Here is a 16,374-nt window from a genome sequence, read left to right as displayed (position 1 = left end):
ACTCACCATGCCTTATTTAAGGTGTGTATCGGACCCTGAAGCTAGACAAATTATGCTAGAGGTCCACAAAGGGTTCTGTGGAGATCATACGGGAGGACCCAGCCTCTCAAAGAAAATATTAAGGCAAGGGTACTTCTGGCCAACAATGAAAAAAGATTGTATAGACTATGTCCAAAAGTGTGACTCGTGCCAAAGGTACGCGAACATACCGAGAGCTCCTCCAAATGAAATTACCCTGATGACTAGTCCTTGGCCCTTCGCGGTTTGGGGAATAGACCTCATCGGGTCCTTACCAACAGGAAAAGGAGGGGTAAAGTATGCAATAGTAGCAGTAGACTACTTCACCAAATGGACAGAGGCAGAGCCCATGAAGACAATAACTGCCAAGAAAGCATTGGACTTTGTTATCAAAAACATAGTGTGTCGATATGGCTTGCCTCACAAAATAGTCTCTGACAATGGAAAGCAATTTGATTGCGAGGAATTTACTGACTTCTGTAACCAACACGGAGTACTGAAGAGCTTCTTCGCGGTAGCCAGGCCTTAAACAAACAGCCAGGCGGAAGCGGTCAATAAAATCCTAAAGGTCACCTTGAAGAAGAAGCTGCTGGCCTGCAAAAACAACTGGCCTGAAGAATTGCCAAGGGTATTATGGGCCTACCGGACAACCCCCAGAACCACGACCGGTCACTCGCCTTTTTCAATGGCATACGGTTGTGAAGCGATGGTCTCGGTGGAAACATTATTCCCATCCCACAGGAGGACGACTTACGATCCTGCCACGAATCAAGCTCTGCTTCAAGAGGCTTTGGATCAAGTCCAAGAACTTCGGGATGAGTCTCAAATACGGATGGCTGCTTATCAAAAGAAGGTGACCAAGTATTTTAACTCTAAGGTTAAAAACAGAAAATTTGCTATTGGGGATTTTGTCCTAAGAAGAGTCTTCCCAGCCACCCAGGAACCTGGAGTGGGGGTACTTGGGCCAAATTGGGAAGGACCATATGAAATCGAGGACGAGATCGGCTCCGGCACTTACAAGCTAAAAAGAATGGATGGAACCATTGTGCCAAGAGCCTGGAATGCCGATCACCTCAGAAAATATTACCAATAGCAAAAATATAACTTAGATTTTGTTCAAAGAGTTTGTACCGTCCAAATGTATACCTCCTCTACATGTTGAATAAAACTGAGTGCCTTAAAAACAAAGTTTCTATGCCACTCAGGGGGGTACTAGGGTATACCGCACGGACAGACAGAAAAACAAACTAAGTAAAATATCCTGACCCAAAGGGCAGGTCAAAAAGTGTGCACAAAAATATGTGGCAAAAGAAAGATCACATATAAAATATCCTGACCCAAAAGGCAGGTCATATACATACAAACGGCCCGGGGATAGGCCTTAAAAAATTGTCTCCCCTTCGAATAAAAACTGCTACCTAAATATATTGTTCCAAGGCAGCAGCAAATATGTACAAAGAAAAAAAAGAGATAATAATAATAAAAGAAGCGGGTGGAATCTTGGTTGTACTGGGTCAATCTCAAAGCAGCCCAGTCAATGCGCGGAGAAAGGCGAGGTCCAATACGTGCCTCTACCATGGCATCAAGCTTCTTCTTCTTTTCCCGAAATTTGGCAATCATTTCCTCAGGTTTGGGATAGAAGGTAAGCTTGATATTTTGGTCGTTGGTAGACCAAGCCATGTAGACTCCATCGTCGAAGCGCTTCGGGCACCGGCCGCAGGAAACAGGAGAAAGGAGCTCGGCTCTTTTTGCCTTCTTGATGGTTTGCTCCTTGAAGTCCCTGAGCTCCTTGAAGTCCCTGAGCTCCTTCAACTCCGCGGCTAGAGCGGCCTTGGACTCTAAGTTCGCCTGGTGAGTTTCCTCTAAGGATCTCACCTTGGCAACCATTTCGTCCAAAGTTTCCCTGGCCTCCCGGAGTTCCCGCTTGGCCTTATCAGCAGCCTCGCTTTGTGCCCTCAGCTCCTCCTGATGCTGGGCCTCCACCCGGTCCCTCCGCTGGGCCTCGTCCCGGATCATGGCCTCCGCTTGGGCCTCCTCCTCATTGGCCTTGGCAGCCGCCTCCCGGCGCTCAGCAGCCTCCTGGTAGAGCTGCCTCTCCGCAGTGAGGTCCTGAAGGACCTTCCTGACGTCGTTCATATCCCCAAAATCAGACAGAACGAAGCCATGATTAATGATGTTCTTGGAGAGGCGGGCAGCCTCAGCAGCAAGCTGAAAAACAATACAGCTGGTGTAAAAAAGAATCCCCAAAAAAGAAAAATAAAGGGAAAAGCAAACTTGTAAAACACTTACCACAGTGAGGGAGTGGCAGAGGTCCTGGACCTGGAAGATAGAGTTCAGGGAGGCACAAGTTGCGAACTGCTTGGGCGTGCACCGGGTAAGCTGAGAAGCAATTTCACCAGTCATCTCTGCGGCGAAAGGAGCCAAGGTGGGCCCAAGGAAGCGACGGAACCAGTCCGACAGCGGGTCCAAGTTTAGGTCCCACGGATCCTGGTACTCCGGGTTGTTGATGGTTTCGTGCATCTCAACCCGCAGAACCCTCCTAAGGGCTTCCACCTCGGCAAACCCCCGGGAATATTCGTCCATGGCATAGTTATGCTTGGCTATCCGGAGCTCTTTCCTCACCTCATCCCCAGGAACTGGAGTCAGCACAATGTTGGGAGGAGCAGGATGTTCTTCCATGGGGGAGACCCCACCGTCGAGACCATGGGCAGGAGTGTCAGCTCTCCGAGGCCGCTTGGGCTCATCCTGGGCAACCATCTTGCCCTTGCGCTTACGAATCAGAGCAACCTCAGGCTCTTCTTCGCCTTCTTCAGCGTCCCCAGGAAGAGCCCGGAGCTCTCCCGCACCTTCTGCGACTTCCTCAGAAAAGCCCCATTGCTTTTCTTGACCTTCTCCCGGTAGTACCTCCTCGTCATCCACTAAGTCAATAGTGTCAGGGGGAGCGCAGGAGGAGGCCTTTAAGGCAGGGGCTATTGGGGAAGAAGTAAAGGCCGGAGGAGCCTCAGGAGTATGAACTCCGGCAAGCTGGTCCAAGATGGCGTCCATGGAGGTACCTGTTTAACAAAAATAGGCAAGTGTTAGACATCCGTGGGAAACCCCTTACACAAGATATGGCAAATAAACTACTCCTACCCGAACTTCCTAATTCGGCCCTAGCAAAGTCCTGAACTTTAATGCTGGCAGCATCCTCTCCAAGGTAGCTGTCCGAAGGCCGGAACCAGCTGGATGTAATGTAAGCTGAAGGACCTAAGGGAACACGTTCCGGAGGACCAGAACCCATCCGGGACCGACCTAGAAAATCTCCTAAGTTTGAAAAATAGAACTCCTTCAAACGATCCCCCCACCGGGTCGAGGGCATCCTAAACCTATATAGACGCTCGTCGAACCCAACGGGCCTACGACTGGCATATTCGCCAACAGAAGGAACATAATGAATTATCAAAGGAGACTTACCGCCGGCACCGGAAGTGCTGGCACCAGGAGCCCCTGAGTTTGGCTCTGGAACCGAAGGCTGTGGCCTAGGAGCCCTTCTCTCCAAAGAATCCTCAATGCGAAGGGACCTCCCGGCGGGACGATCTCCAATCTCTTCTTGAAGAATCTTGTCAAAAAATTTAGCCTCGGACTTCCCGGCAATCGCCTGGCTTCTTCTTACCACCGGACTCCCCACGCGAAGTCCCCTCCCGGAGGTCGCCTGGGCCTGAGAGTATGCCTTCTCCTGGGCCCTCCGGTAGAGATAGTCCTGGTATTTTTTCTCCGCCGTGGCGATAATCTCGTCCCGGAAGGTCTTCTCCGCGACCGGCGCCCTTACATTGGGACAGATGACCCGGGAGAGATTTGAGTCCTCCGCGGATTGATGCGGAAGGATAAGTTTGGCCTTCCTGCAGTTTTCCGTAGTGACCAAACCCCCGACGTCGAGGTCGGCTCGGTCATAGGAGGCAAAGGCCTGGGCCCTCCGGAGGAAGGTCTGTGTAGGGGCCGTCCGCTGATAGGGAGGGATCCTCACCCACTCGGTAAGGAGCTCCGGGTGGTCCACTGCCCTGAACTCGGAGGAAAAGAAAAAGCGATGGCGATACTCCTTGACGTGAGTCTGCCTATTATACGGAACCACCCCTTCGTTAGCAGGATGGATCCAGAAACCATAAAAACCGTCCTTAAGTTTGTCCCCCTTCTTGGGGACGGATACAAGTTCATAAAAATATAAAATTTCCGCCGGGCGGGGAGATCCCCATCCGCGGGCGGCATAAAAAATGAATAAGCCTGAAAGCAGGCGATAAGCTTGGGGAATGAGTTGGTATGGCGCAAGGCCGACAAAAACAAGAAAATTAATCAAATAGTCCTGAAGAGGAAGCATGGCACCAGCCATCAGGTGCGTCTGGCTCCAGGCTCCAAAGCCGTCATAATTATGGTTGGGCGTCTCCGAGTCGCGAGGTGGCCGATGGTAGGTTCCAGATGTGGAAGGCTTGATCCCAGCAACTTCCACAATATTCTCCAGATGATGGGGACAGGTTAAGGTGGAATGAAGCTCGGCCGCTTCCCATCCGGTCGCCCGGGACTAATACCCCTCCTGGGCAACGGGTCCCAATGAGACCTCCTCTAGGGTAGCCATGCGTTTCCCACTTGCCTTTGAGGACTTCGAACCAGAGGCAGACATTGTCTATTCTGTAAAAAAAAAGGAAAGAAAAAATTTCAGCAGTTAGGCCCCGTACCAAACCCTAAGTCAAGAAAACGGGAATGGGGGTCCCCTAACCGCTGGAAAGAGGCCCCCTCCGGACACGTGTCACACGGGAAACCCCAGAAAGATTCCCTGAACAAGTGTCGGGTGCAGTAAAATCGCAGAAGGTGGTTTTACACAATAAGGGGAACAAAAAAGAAAAGACCCCATTTTATGCCATTAACAACCATTGAACGAAGAGCGTATGGTCTTCTACAATGAAAATGCACAATAATAACAGAGGCATGCTAATGGCAATCCTACAACTAAAGCAGTAAACGCATAACAAAATGCATAAAGGACTTAAACACTTGCATACCCAGAAATCTCAAATGCGAACCCAGAAAAGAACAAACAGAACAAGTAAAAGCATGTCAGTACCAAAGGATGCAAGAAACTTACAATGAAGTGTTGAACTGGGGGTCCTGATGTGAGTCGAGTAAAGATGAGAAGGACTAATAGCAGCAAGCAAGGAAGAACTGGGAAAATGGCAAAGTGTTCAAAGGTTTCGTGCTGGGTTCAAGGATTTTCTCTTTAGGAAATTCGAGCAAAGTTGGCAAGAAATGGGAAGTAACCGAAATGAAGGAAAGATGGTGGCTTTTATAGGCAAAAGTGCATGAGGAACAGGCGTCACCACCTACCAATCCAACGGTGAGGCAAACGCACGATTCGAATACCCAAAGATCAACAGGCCAGATTGATTTGCAATAGAGGCGGTGGAAACGTTTGAGTATACGTCTGACACCATTAATGCGCCGCATCAATCAATGGGCATGAAACGAATCGACTTCTGCAAAAAGCGAATCGCTGCATTTAATGCCATCATTAAATACACCCTCACGCGCTCTAAGCTCGTGCCGAGAAACCGAGGAGTCAACCGGAGGCACCTGAACAAGCCTTGGTTTATTTTTCAAATAAACAAGGCTTGGGGGGTAAATGTTGCCCTTGATTTCACCCAATATACGTTGACCAACTGGACAGGGACACGTGGATCAGATAATTTATAAATATTCACTAAGTCTTTGTATGCCGCTAGGAAATACCCTGGGCATAGGTCCCGGAGGAGGCACCCGGAGGACAAGGTGCTCTCGGAAGCTCGCATAGCATAAAGCCTCTCCGTGAGGTGTCAGGCTTCTCCTGAGCCATCAAGTCGCATTTAATGCTGCATGGGAGGAAGCGTGTTGAGATCGCAACATGCAATAAAGTCTGACGGCACAACCTCCAACCAGCAGCGCCACAGTAATGATCATTTAAGTCTAGCGACGGCTACACTGCGAAGAGTCACATCAATCACAAGGCAAAAAGGACATTCTTCATAAAAACCCTACAACACCTAGGGATTTGACCATGCATCACCCATGGTATATTCATTGGGAATACCCAACTTTATGGATACTTACAGATACACTTGTAAGAACAATTCTAGGGATTACCCCACCAAAACACTATAAATACCCCCTCAAAGCTCATTAAATGTGATCGAGAATCTTGGGCTGCATATGAGCAAGAAGAGTAAATACTCACCAAGAACATTCTCTGTATTTATAAGGGTGACATTCTCCCAAGCATAAATTATGTATTAAATACATCCATAAATAACAAAGACTCGTGGACTAAGGCTCATTAACGCCCCAACCACGTAAAAATCCTTCTCTCACTTTCTTACAGCTCAATAGTATAATCATATTTTATTAGTTGCCGAAAACCTCGGTCAACATATGTAATTTTGAAGTTAATTATAAGTGAAATATATTCTTCTTTGTAGTTTTAATAATTTTACCAAACTGAGTAAATTTAGGGTAAATATCATTTTGAACCCTGTATTTTGTAAAAGTTACTAATTGGACCTTCTATTTTGTTAAATGACAAGATGGACCCTGTATTTTCTAAAATTGTACAAATAAGACCCTAAACTGATTTTTTTGTCAAAATAAAACTTAATAATAATTCGATCTAGAGATGTTATGACGAAACTAGTTACATTTTCTATATCTGTTCGTGTTAGAAATTGTCTTAAAGTTGATTACATTAAAAAATAAAATTGTTGAAAATTGAGCTCAAGGTCCTATTTTACCATTTAACAAAATAGAGAGTCTATTTTGTCATTTAACAAAATAAAAGATCTAATTGGTAATTTTTACAAAACACAGGGTCCAAAATGGTATTTACCCGTAAATTTATTTGTACTACTACAAAAGAAGCCTTTAGAGGTAGTTTTTTGAGCTAATAAATACAAAAAGGAAGCTAACTAACACCATAGAGTGAGTCTAGAATGAAAAAGACATATGGCATTAGTTATTTTGTAATAACCGACGCCATAGAGGGATGAATTTTAATGAAAACACTCATGGCATTAGTTATTTTGTAATAATCGATGACATAGGGACACGCATTGGCTGACGCGTGTTCCCTATGTCATCGGTCATTACAAAATAAATGATGACATAGGGTTTATATAACCATGATCAACCCTTCCTTTTCCTCACTTCGTCTTCTCCCCAAAGAAAATAACCAACAACTCTTTCACAAGACCCTCACCCAACCACCGCCTTCCATCCCCCATTTCTTCATTTTTCATATGTTTTTATCCATTTTTCAAAAAACTTGCCTTTTTCATACCCAAAAATATATTCTCGTAATTTGATCATCTTTTGTTTGATTTTTTAGGATAAACTGAGCTTAGAGGTGGTGATTGTAGCTTCGGCTGCCGCTTTTGGTGGAGAAATCATTGAATCTCAACGTCCACTAAGGTATAAATATAATCTCTAATAATTTTATTAATGTAAATTGTTTTTATATTTTATTTTGTAAATTTTTTTAGGATTTTCCTAGATTGTTAAGATTGTTTTCTTGTAGTTGTGCGTGGTGGTCAAAGTTTAGTCGGTATTAGTTTCGAATTTCAGTAATAAGGTAAAAATAAAAACTTTAATAATTTGTTATAATTTTTTTTAGGTTGGATTGAAATAATAATAACACTCAACTATATTATAATCGGGTAGTTTAGGTATGTACAATTTTTTTTTTTTTTGAAAGATGGGTATGTACATATATATATATATATAGATGCACTTTTAATGGGTATTACCCATGAATAGGTAATATTAAAAAAATGGAGCTTTTATGTTTAATTTTTCTATTTAATTAGAAAAATCTCTCATTTTTTTTCATTATATGGGTTGAGGTTATTTCATCGGCTGAAAAGAAAATAATAATAAAAAAAATTCAGCAAAAAAATGATAAAAAAATATTGAGTTTTACTTAAATATTTTTCATATAAACTTATTTTTGATATAGTGTAAAAATATGTATTTTTTTGATATTTTCTTTAATTAAGTAGCTAATTTAAGCGTAGAAATTTAAATTTCTCTTTTATTATTCACCATCGGATTAAAATTTAATGGCTTAATATTTTTAAAATTAATATTTAATTAAATTTATTTTTTATCTATCAATGGGTAGTACCCATTAAGAAGTGTTCCATATATATGCATATATATATATGGGTATGCTCTTAATGGGTATTACCCATGTATGGGTATTTTATTCTTGACCATTGGATCAAATATCTAATGGTTGATATTTATCATCATTAATTAAATATTAAAAAATTAATATTTCCTATTTTGTTATTCTCTATATTCCTAAAATAGATAAAACTATTAATAGAAATAAAAAAATTTATAAATGGAATTGTTATTTAAAAAATAAAACACCCTAAAAAAATTAACAAACTATTTTTTTCAATAAAAATCATTTTATAGATTAAAAAGAGAAAAAAAAGTGTATATTTATCTTTTTATAAAATTTCTTCATACTAAAATTCTAAATTGCATTACTGAAAATTATATTTGACTCCTAGACAAGATTATCATCTTCTAATCCTAAAAATATAAATAATGAACAACACCTCATTAGTTATTCTAGGAGAATGATTCATGGTAATATCAAAAAAATCATTGGATGATAATAATATTTTTCTAACAATGATAGCCTAAGTAAGAACTAAGAAGTATTGTAGCGTTTTATTTTTAAGAATATGAATAATATTAAGACAATTGGATTCCACAATCAAGCTCCTATTCTTCTAATAAAATAAAACACATTAATATACATGTAAATGATTTTTAGTTTACAATAATAAATTATTAATAAACTCATAATTTTATAAAATAATAAAGTAGTAATTTTAATTAATTTTTAAAAAAAATTATAATTTTTTTTTCAAATTATTAGTTGTAATTATTATTTTCAATTTTATAAAAAATAAAAATAATTTTTTTTTTGAAAAAAATAATTTTTAGAAACTTGCCATAAAAAGTTATTAGATTATTACCTTATTAATTTTTTTTAGTTCTCATCAATGGGTATTACCCATTAAGAAGTGTCCCATATATATATATATTCTATATAAAGTGTGCCTATATAACAAAATTCTTAGTTTATGAAAAATTCATAGGTAACTTCTTATTTGTATTAAAAATAAAATAGTTTATGAGAAATTTCACTTTTTATTTATATATAATAAAATAAATAAAATAAAGCCCATTAAATTCAAAAAAATACGATTGGGTTTTTGCTGTTGTACATCTACGATTGAGTTTTCTTTAATTATTTATTGTATTCATTTTTCTATTACAATTTGGACATTCTCATAGGATCACACATAATATTCCAATCCGCAGTTCTCTTTTTTTCTTCTTCACAACTTAATAACAAAATATATAAGTAATAATAATAAAAAAGAAGCGTGACTTTTATCAAAGTTCACAAAACCAAACATCAATGGCGAAAAAAACCCAACAAAGTTTACAGCTAACAAATGATTCTAAGTGCTCGACATATGCATTAGTTTCCAGGAGCAAAGTTTTTTAAATTTACGTAATAATTTACATATATGTTGCAAACACAATATACAAAAAATAAAGAAGAATATGGAAGAAAGAAGAAACTATCATTCACATCTAGAAAGGCAGTAGAGATAATAATAATAGAAACTTTTCATTTTTTTTTTCTTTTTTATCAATTTTTTTTTTCTTTTTGAATAAAGATAAATATGAAATTTTAATCGTATAGAGTTTTATTTTAATAAAATATTGTATTTTAAAATAATTTAATAGTATTTTGTTATAGAATACTATCACTTTTTGTTAAACATTGTTTTCACTTTTTGTCGACACTCTACCATATTCAATTTATCAACGAAAAAATGGACAATCCAGATATATGCGGACCCGGCTAGAATGAAAAGTGCAAAATATAAAAATTACACTATTGTCTCTATTGAAGCAAATGAAGATTGAAATCCACCAATGACTACCATTAATTTTCTTATCTACAATTTTTTAGACAAATGCTATCTTCAATTAGGGAAATTTGAATTAATATGCTTACATTACCTTATAATTTTTCCCCTAAACTTATACTTAACATAATTTGTTATATATGACATTTTTTTTTGTTTTCCCCATAATACCCCTAATTACATGTACCCACCCCAACCTTCTCTTCTCATCAATCCCTTCCCCACCCGAACTCCTACCTTCACCACCACCAAATTTTTTTTTTCTTCTCTTCACTCATTAATACACTAAACCTACAACCTTCCACACTACAAGGCACCACACTAGGGATCCCCCACACAAATCCACCACGTTAGAACCTAGAACACTACAAGCTCCATTAATGGGTAAGTAATTAATTTTTTTTAAAATATTGTTTGTTGTTGTTATATTTAATTAAGAATGTTGTTTTTGTTGCTTGATCTGTCTATTGTTGCTGTTATTTGGGTATTTTTTCTGTTAAAATGTTTGCTGCATGTGAAAATTGGAATTTGCTGGTTTTCTGCATTTTTTTCCATCGGGCCCGATGGGATCTGATGCTGGGCCGATGGGGGCCCGATGTGTGGAAAAATTTGGTTCGCAGGGGTAATGGCCCGATGGGTCCGATGGTCCATCAAGAGGGTCTGATGGTCGGACCCCATCGGACCCGAGGCTATTTTTCCTTTTTTTTTTTTAATTTTTTAATCCTGGCCCGATGGTCCCCAAGTGGGTCTGATGGTCGGACCCCCCATCGGGCCTTATGTCTATTTTTAATTTTTTTTTTTTTTTGAACATGGGTCCGACGGTCCACCATGTGGGTCCGATGGTCGGACCAATCGGACCCCCATCGGACCCGACGTGTTTTTTTTGTTTATTATTATTTATTATTTAATAATGTTTATTTTAGTTAATTTTTTAAGAATTATTTTATTTATTATTGAGTAATGAATTTAATAAATTATTGGATTATTAATTGTTAATTTTTTTATTTGTTTTATCAACAAATGTTTTATTAATTTTTGTGTTATTAATTTTTTTATTAATAATTGTTTTATGATTAATTATTAATTATTAATTATTAATTATTATTAATTATGAATTATTATTATTAATTATGAAATATTATTATTAATTATTAATCATTATTAATTATTAATTAGTATTAATAATTTTTGTTTTATTAATTTTTGTTTTATTTTTTATGGTTTTAGTAATAATTATTAATTAAGATTTTTTTCCGGTGAGATTTTTGTTGTAAATTATAACTGTATTTTTTTAAATGTATGTGACAGGTTCAACTGTAAATGCGTGTGTTATGTATAATGGTGTTTGGGAGTTTGATGGTAGAGATTGGGTTTATAAACGGGACGACAATTTGACATTTGACATTGATCCGAACCTAAGCTACTCAAGTTTGGTTGATGTTTTGTATGAAGAACTGGATGTCGACAAAGTGGAGTTTGACTTGAAATTGGAAGTACATTACAAGTACAAGAAAGGCTTTGAGTATCGCCCTGAAGTTATTGGAAATGATAAGCGTGCAAGGTACTTTTTATCTACACTTGCGAAGAAGTCAGATGAATTTACTCCTTTGTTTGTGACTTTGTTAAAGAAGAATGTTTGTGTCGATCCTAGTCCCACATCAAGTTCTGTTAAGGATAATCGTAGCGAGGTTGGGAGTTTTGTTCCAGAAACAAATCCAGAGGTGTTGGTGGCGGATGTATTACCTGAATTAAACAATATGATGCCGAGTGCTGATATTGTAGCATAAATGTCGTTCATCGATGGTTTTTTAAATGGTCTAGACCCTGAATGTTATGTTGAGGGCAATGAGGGCGTAAGAGACGACCAAGGTACAGAGGCCCCTGCTGCTGTACCTTTGAACTTGACTCCACTATCGTACCAAATACCACCGAGGCCACCGACACGGAAAAGAATGCCCCGTAGAGAAAATTGCCAAACACCTGGTACTAGTAGTAGTCGTCCAGGCGAAACCAGTCATGCTAGAGGAACTACAGACAGTACAGGTCCTAATAATGGTAGAGAGACCAATGATATTAGTGGTCCTACTGATGCTCGAGGTACGAATGTGACTGGATGGAGCGATCCATTTTCTTCTTCGACAAGTTACGGTAAATTCAAGGAGAAAATGTATACAAGAGAAGACATCGAGGATCATAGTCATTATATATCATGGCTTCTACACTGTGTTGCAGAGCCAGAGCTTCGCCCATTTTCTCCACATCCTCCACTATACGACGTCGTTTGCCTCTAATTGGGGCGTTTTGCATGCTCAGCTTCGGCTTCTGCAATTTCTCTCCTTCATTTTCTTCATCTTTCTCTGTCAAAACGGGTTGTGCTCAGTCTCTGCCCTTTGCCCCTCTCTTGAAATCAAAGTTCAGTACCCAAGCACCAGCTAAGACCTCGAGTTCTATCAGAATGGAGAGTGGTAGCGACACTGTTCCCAGCATCGTCGTCTACGTTACAGTACCCAACAAAGAAGAAGGAAAGAAGTTGGCAGAAAGCATTGTTAGAGAAAAACTTGCAGCTTGTGTTAACATAGTACCAGGTATTGAATCAGTTTACGAGTGGGAAGGAAAGATCCAGTCTGATGCTGAAGAACTTCTCATAATCAAGAGTAGACAATCCCTTCTGGAAGCTTTGACGAAACATGTTGAGGAAAACCATCCATATGAGGTACCAGAAGTTATTGCCTTGCCAATCAATGGGGGAAGTACGCCTTACCTAAAATGGCTCAAAAACAACACTAGAGATTGATTTCTCCTTCAAAGCTAAGAAGAGAGTTGAAGTACACATATCCCTGTAGTGTGTCGTGAGTGTTTGCATATTATGAGAACGTGGAGTTGTTTGATCTCTCTCTCTCTCTCTCTCTCTCTCTCTCTCTCTGGGTTATTGCACGTTGGTAACATTATAATAAAACATAGTGATTCTACATAGTCATTATATATCTACGGGTGGCACACCAGGCGGGGAGTTACATGTGGGAAAGTTTTTTAGAGACAAAGAGCATTTAAAGATGGTTGCTGGCCTGTATGCAATGAAGAAAGGGTTTGACTACTACGTTAGGAAGTCCGGTACTGATATTTGGTACGTCACATGTAAGGATACAGATTGTGGGTGGAGATTAAGAGCGAAGAAGAATGTACTTTCTAACATGTTTGAGGTGAGTACATTTCATAATGTACATACATGTTCCCTTGATCTTCGAGGAAAAGATAACCGTCAAGCATCACCTGTAATAGTTGCCCATCTAATTAAGGATAAGTTCGCAACTGACGGCTCGGATCAGTTTCCCTCTGATATAAGAAAAAGTATGCACAAGGATTACGAGATCCAAATGAGTTACGAAAAGGCATGGAGGTGCAGAGAGAAGGCACTACACCTAGCTCGGGGTACACCTGAAGATTCATACTCGAAATTACCTAGTTACTTGCACATGCTACAGTTGCGGAATCCAGGTACCATCACGGATTTTGTGGTAGAAGATGGCCGCTTCAAGTATTGTTTCTTCTCTCTGGGTCCTTCTATTCGGGGGTTTAGGTTTTGTCGACCTGTTGTATGCATTGATGGGTCTTTCTTGAAGACTAGGTATGGTGGGCAAATGTTGTGTGCAGTGGCTTTGGATGCAGGGAGTCATATCTTTCCGATAGCTTTTGCTATAGCTGACAGTGAAAACCACAATTCCTGGACCTATTTTATGAGAAAATTGAAAGAAACGATTGGTGATGTTGAAAACTTAGCTTTTGTTTCGGATAGGCATCAAAGCATTGTTCGTGCTTTGGATATCGTGTTCCCTGATGCACACCACGGTGCATGCTACCACCACATTATTATGAACGTCAACCACAAGTTCAAGACTGACGTCTTCACGAATCACATTTACACGTGTGCCTACACGTATTCAAGATTAGAGTTTCACAAAGAATTTGAGAACATTCGGGCCATGAATCCAGCGGTTGCACAATATCTTGAGGAAATTGGATTTGAAAAATGGGTCCGGTCGTACTTTCCAGGGGTACGTTACAATGTAATGACGAGCAACTGGGCTGAGAGCTTCAACAACACAACTAAGGATGCAAGAGGCTTCTCGATCACTGCTGCTGTAGCATTCCTGAGGTCCAAAGTCCAGAAGTTGTTTGCTTCACAAAAAGAAAAAGCTGACAAGTGGACGAAACCCCTAGCACCAGAAATGGAGGAGGACTTGACATTGCATTTTGAAAAAGGTCGGTATTTGAACGTTGACTCATGCGGGCCTTACACGTTGTAGGTTCACCCTGGAGGAACAGTTATGACCGGTGGCGTAGTGGACTTCCAGGAACATACTTGCACTTGCGGCTTGTTCCAGTGCATGAACTTTCCTTGTCCTCATGCATGTGCTGCATCTCAGGAGCGAAGTATTAGCGCGTACACACTATGCTCGCCATATTACACGACTGAATATTGGAGGAGGACATATGAAGGAACAATTATGCCAGTTGGTGACGAGGATGATTGGGAATTGCCTGATGACATCAAGAACATGACAGTTGGAGTGCCTGTTGAGAAGCAACCAGTAGGGCGACCCAAGAAGCAAAAGGTTAGAAGAATTAAGAACAACCAAACTGCTTGTAACGGTGAAAGGATTATCAAATCACGAAATTGTAGCATGTGCGGTGCCAAGGGGCACAACAGAAGCACTTGCAACTACCGAGGTTAAAAATGTTATTTTAGTTTATTTGTATCGTGATGTGTTGGACTATTATGTATTGTTATTGAATTAATGTTGGACTATTTTAAACATTAGAATTTGTGATATTTTATGTTTACATAATTATTATAATTTGTTGCATGAAAGAAAGGCGTAAAATTTGTATGAACTCTTGAAAAAACATAAACATACCAATAAAAAAAACCAATTACATTGTTATCTTAATAAATACCAAATAAAAAATATATTTGTTCATGCTAAATTCTGGTAAAACAAATCTACACACCACCGCTCTCTAAATTTCTTCATATTCTCATCGTGCACATTATCAAACGTAGTCTCCAGCATACTATGCTCGATGTGCTCTATCACGTACATCCCGCAGTTACCGCTGTATGAGACAATAAAAAGTAAATAAATAAAAGTATGCAAATTAAATTCAAGTTAAATAACAAAAAAATCAATTGTAATTAAGTTACCTTGTCTTTGTCTGTGGAACAACGGCCCGATCCATGACTTTTGAAGTGAAATTTCTGACCTGGCTCTCTGAGGCGGTAAGTTGAGGCACGAGGATCATGTCATGACTCTCGAATAAGCCAGCCTGCAGCAGCAAATTTGGTAGTAATTTTTCCCACATTGCCAGGTGACGCTTCAATTCGTTCGGGGAAATCGATCCGAGGCTCGAGTCAAATATGTTCAACAACCAATGATCTAGATCTACCTCTAGTGCCACCCAATGCTTTGCTCCATCGAAGTAGAGGGCCATATATATTCTCTCCTTGTTCTTCCAACTGGCCAAGAATTGACTTTCATCCCCTTGAATCAAATCTAATATGCTCTCGTCCCACTGATAGTTAGCCTGCTCATCACCCGCAGCTTCCCACCGAGCAATAACTCCTGCTGGGAAAATACACGGCATTATAACACATCTATTCGGGTAGGACTCCGGATAAAAGTGTTGCCACCTCCTCATCAAATGGAATGCCGCATCCAAATGCTAAAACATGAAAATTAAATATGTCAGAGATTAAATAAAAAAGAGTTAGATAAAGTCTTTAAAAGCAAAAGCAGTAAAAAAGTCTTAAAAACTTACATCGTTCCCAAGCCAAAACTTTTGAGTATGCAGTTCGAGGAACCAAGACGAATGGTATCGACCGGTGAAGCACTCTCTCGGGTAATTATTCCCAATCTGGCCGAGTACCCAATTGTGAAAAGTCTTGAGCAGCTTCCGATCAATCACTCTAAGGGGGTCCGCATTCACGAGTGTCGAAGTAGCCCTAGCCTTCTTCTTCATTTCAGTGTACTCAGCGAACTACCTAGGCCGCCTTCTCTTCCTCCGGTTCTCCATGACTTCTGGAGTTGTCTCTAACACCTGCACCTCAGAATCCTGAGTATCCCCGATGTTGGTGATATTCGTCTTCTCAGGTGTACAGAACATGTCATCATCATCCGGTTGGTAATCATTTGGGAGAATGAAGTCATCTTCCGGTGTCCGAGCCTCCTCTTCCGGTTGTGGGTGTGCCTGTGGCTGTGGCTGTGGCTGTGAATCTGCTGCCGGCCTTCCAGGATCTTGCAGGAGCGTCATTATGGTCTTCAACTGATCCATAATCGCTGTTTGT

At 39.9% G+C, this 16,374-nt stretch overlaps 3 protein-coding genes across 3 annotated transcripts; 2 read left to right on the top strand and 1 right to left on the bottom strand.

The window, feature by feature from the left end:
• The first annotated feature begins 12,240 nt into the window (after positions 1 to 12,240).
• LOC133032927 (protein CutA, chloroplastic-like) lies at positions 12,241 to 13,002 on the top strand. Its single transcript, XM_061107398.1, has one exon. It carries the CDS (start codon positions 12,241 to 12,243, stop codon positions 12,823 to 12,825), a length of 585 nt encoding a protein of 194 aa, XP_060963381.1. The 3' UTR covers positions 12,826 to 13,002.
• A 1,354-nt stretch (positions 13,003 to 14,356) lies between these two features.
• On the top strand, positions 14,357 to 14,764 carry LOC133032975 (uncharacterized). Its single transcript, XM_061107465.1, has one exon. It carries the CDS (start codon positions 14,357 to 14,359, stop codon positions 14,762 to 14,764), a length of 408 nt encoding a protein of 135 aa, XP_060963448.1.
• LOC133032974 (uncharacterized) lies at positions 14,659 to 16,049 on the bottom strand. Its single transcript, XM_061107464.1, has 3 exons — positions 15,849 to 16,049; positions 15,235 to 15,752; positions 14,659 to 15,146 (listed from the first exon to the last, which is right to left on the bottom strand). Exons 1-3 carry the CDS (start codon positions 16,047 to 16,049, stop codon positions 15,008 to 15,010), a joined length of 858 nt encoding a protein of 285 aa, XP_060963447.1. The 3' UTR covers positions 14,659 to 15,007.
• Positions 16,050 to 16,374: the final 325 nt, after the last annotated feature.

This window comes from Cannabis sativa, unplaced genomic scaffold (assembly GCF_029168945.1).
Source record: "Cannabis sativa cultivar Pink pepper isolate KNU-18-1 unplaced genomic scaffold, ASM2916894v1 Contig1, whole genome shotgun sequence".
NCBI lineage: Eukaryota > Viridiplantae > Streptophyta > Magnoliopsida > Rosales > Cannabaceae > Cannabis > Cannabis sativa.
The sequence above is the reverse complement of the archived record's forward strand: the minus strand, read 5'-3'. Positions and strand labels throughout refer to the sequence as shown.

Bases quoted from the DNA above. Each gene is read 5' to 3' on its own strand.
- LOC133032927 (XM_061107398.1), top strand. From the start codon at position 12,241: ATGGCTTCTACACTGTGTTGCAGAGCCAGAGCTTCGCCCATTTTCTCC.
- LOC133032975 (XM_061107465.1), top strand. From the start codon at position 14,357: ATGACCGGTGGCGTAGTGGACTTCCAGGAACATACTTGCACTTGCGGC.
- LOC133032974 (XM_061107464.1), bottom strand. From the start codon at position 16,049: ATGAAGAAGAAGGCTAGGGCTACTTCGACACTCGTGAATGCGGACCCC. The intron at 15,753-15,848 runs GTAAGTTTTTAA...TTCATGTTTTAG, and splicing joins AGTTTTGGCTTGGGAACGAT to CATTTGGATGCGGCATTCCA. The intron at 15,147-15,234 runs GTAACTTAATTA...TGTCTCATACAG, and splicing joins GTTCCACAGACAAAGACAAG to CGGTAACTGCGGGATGTACG.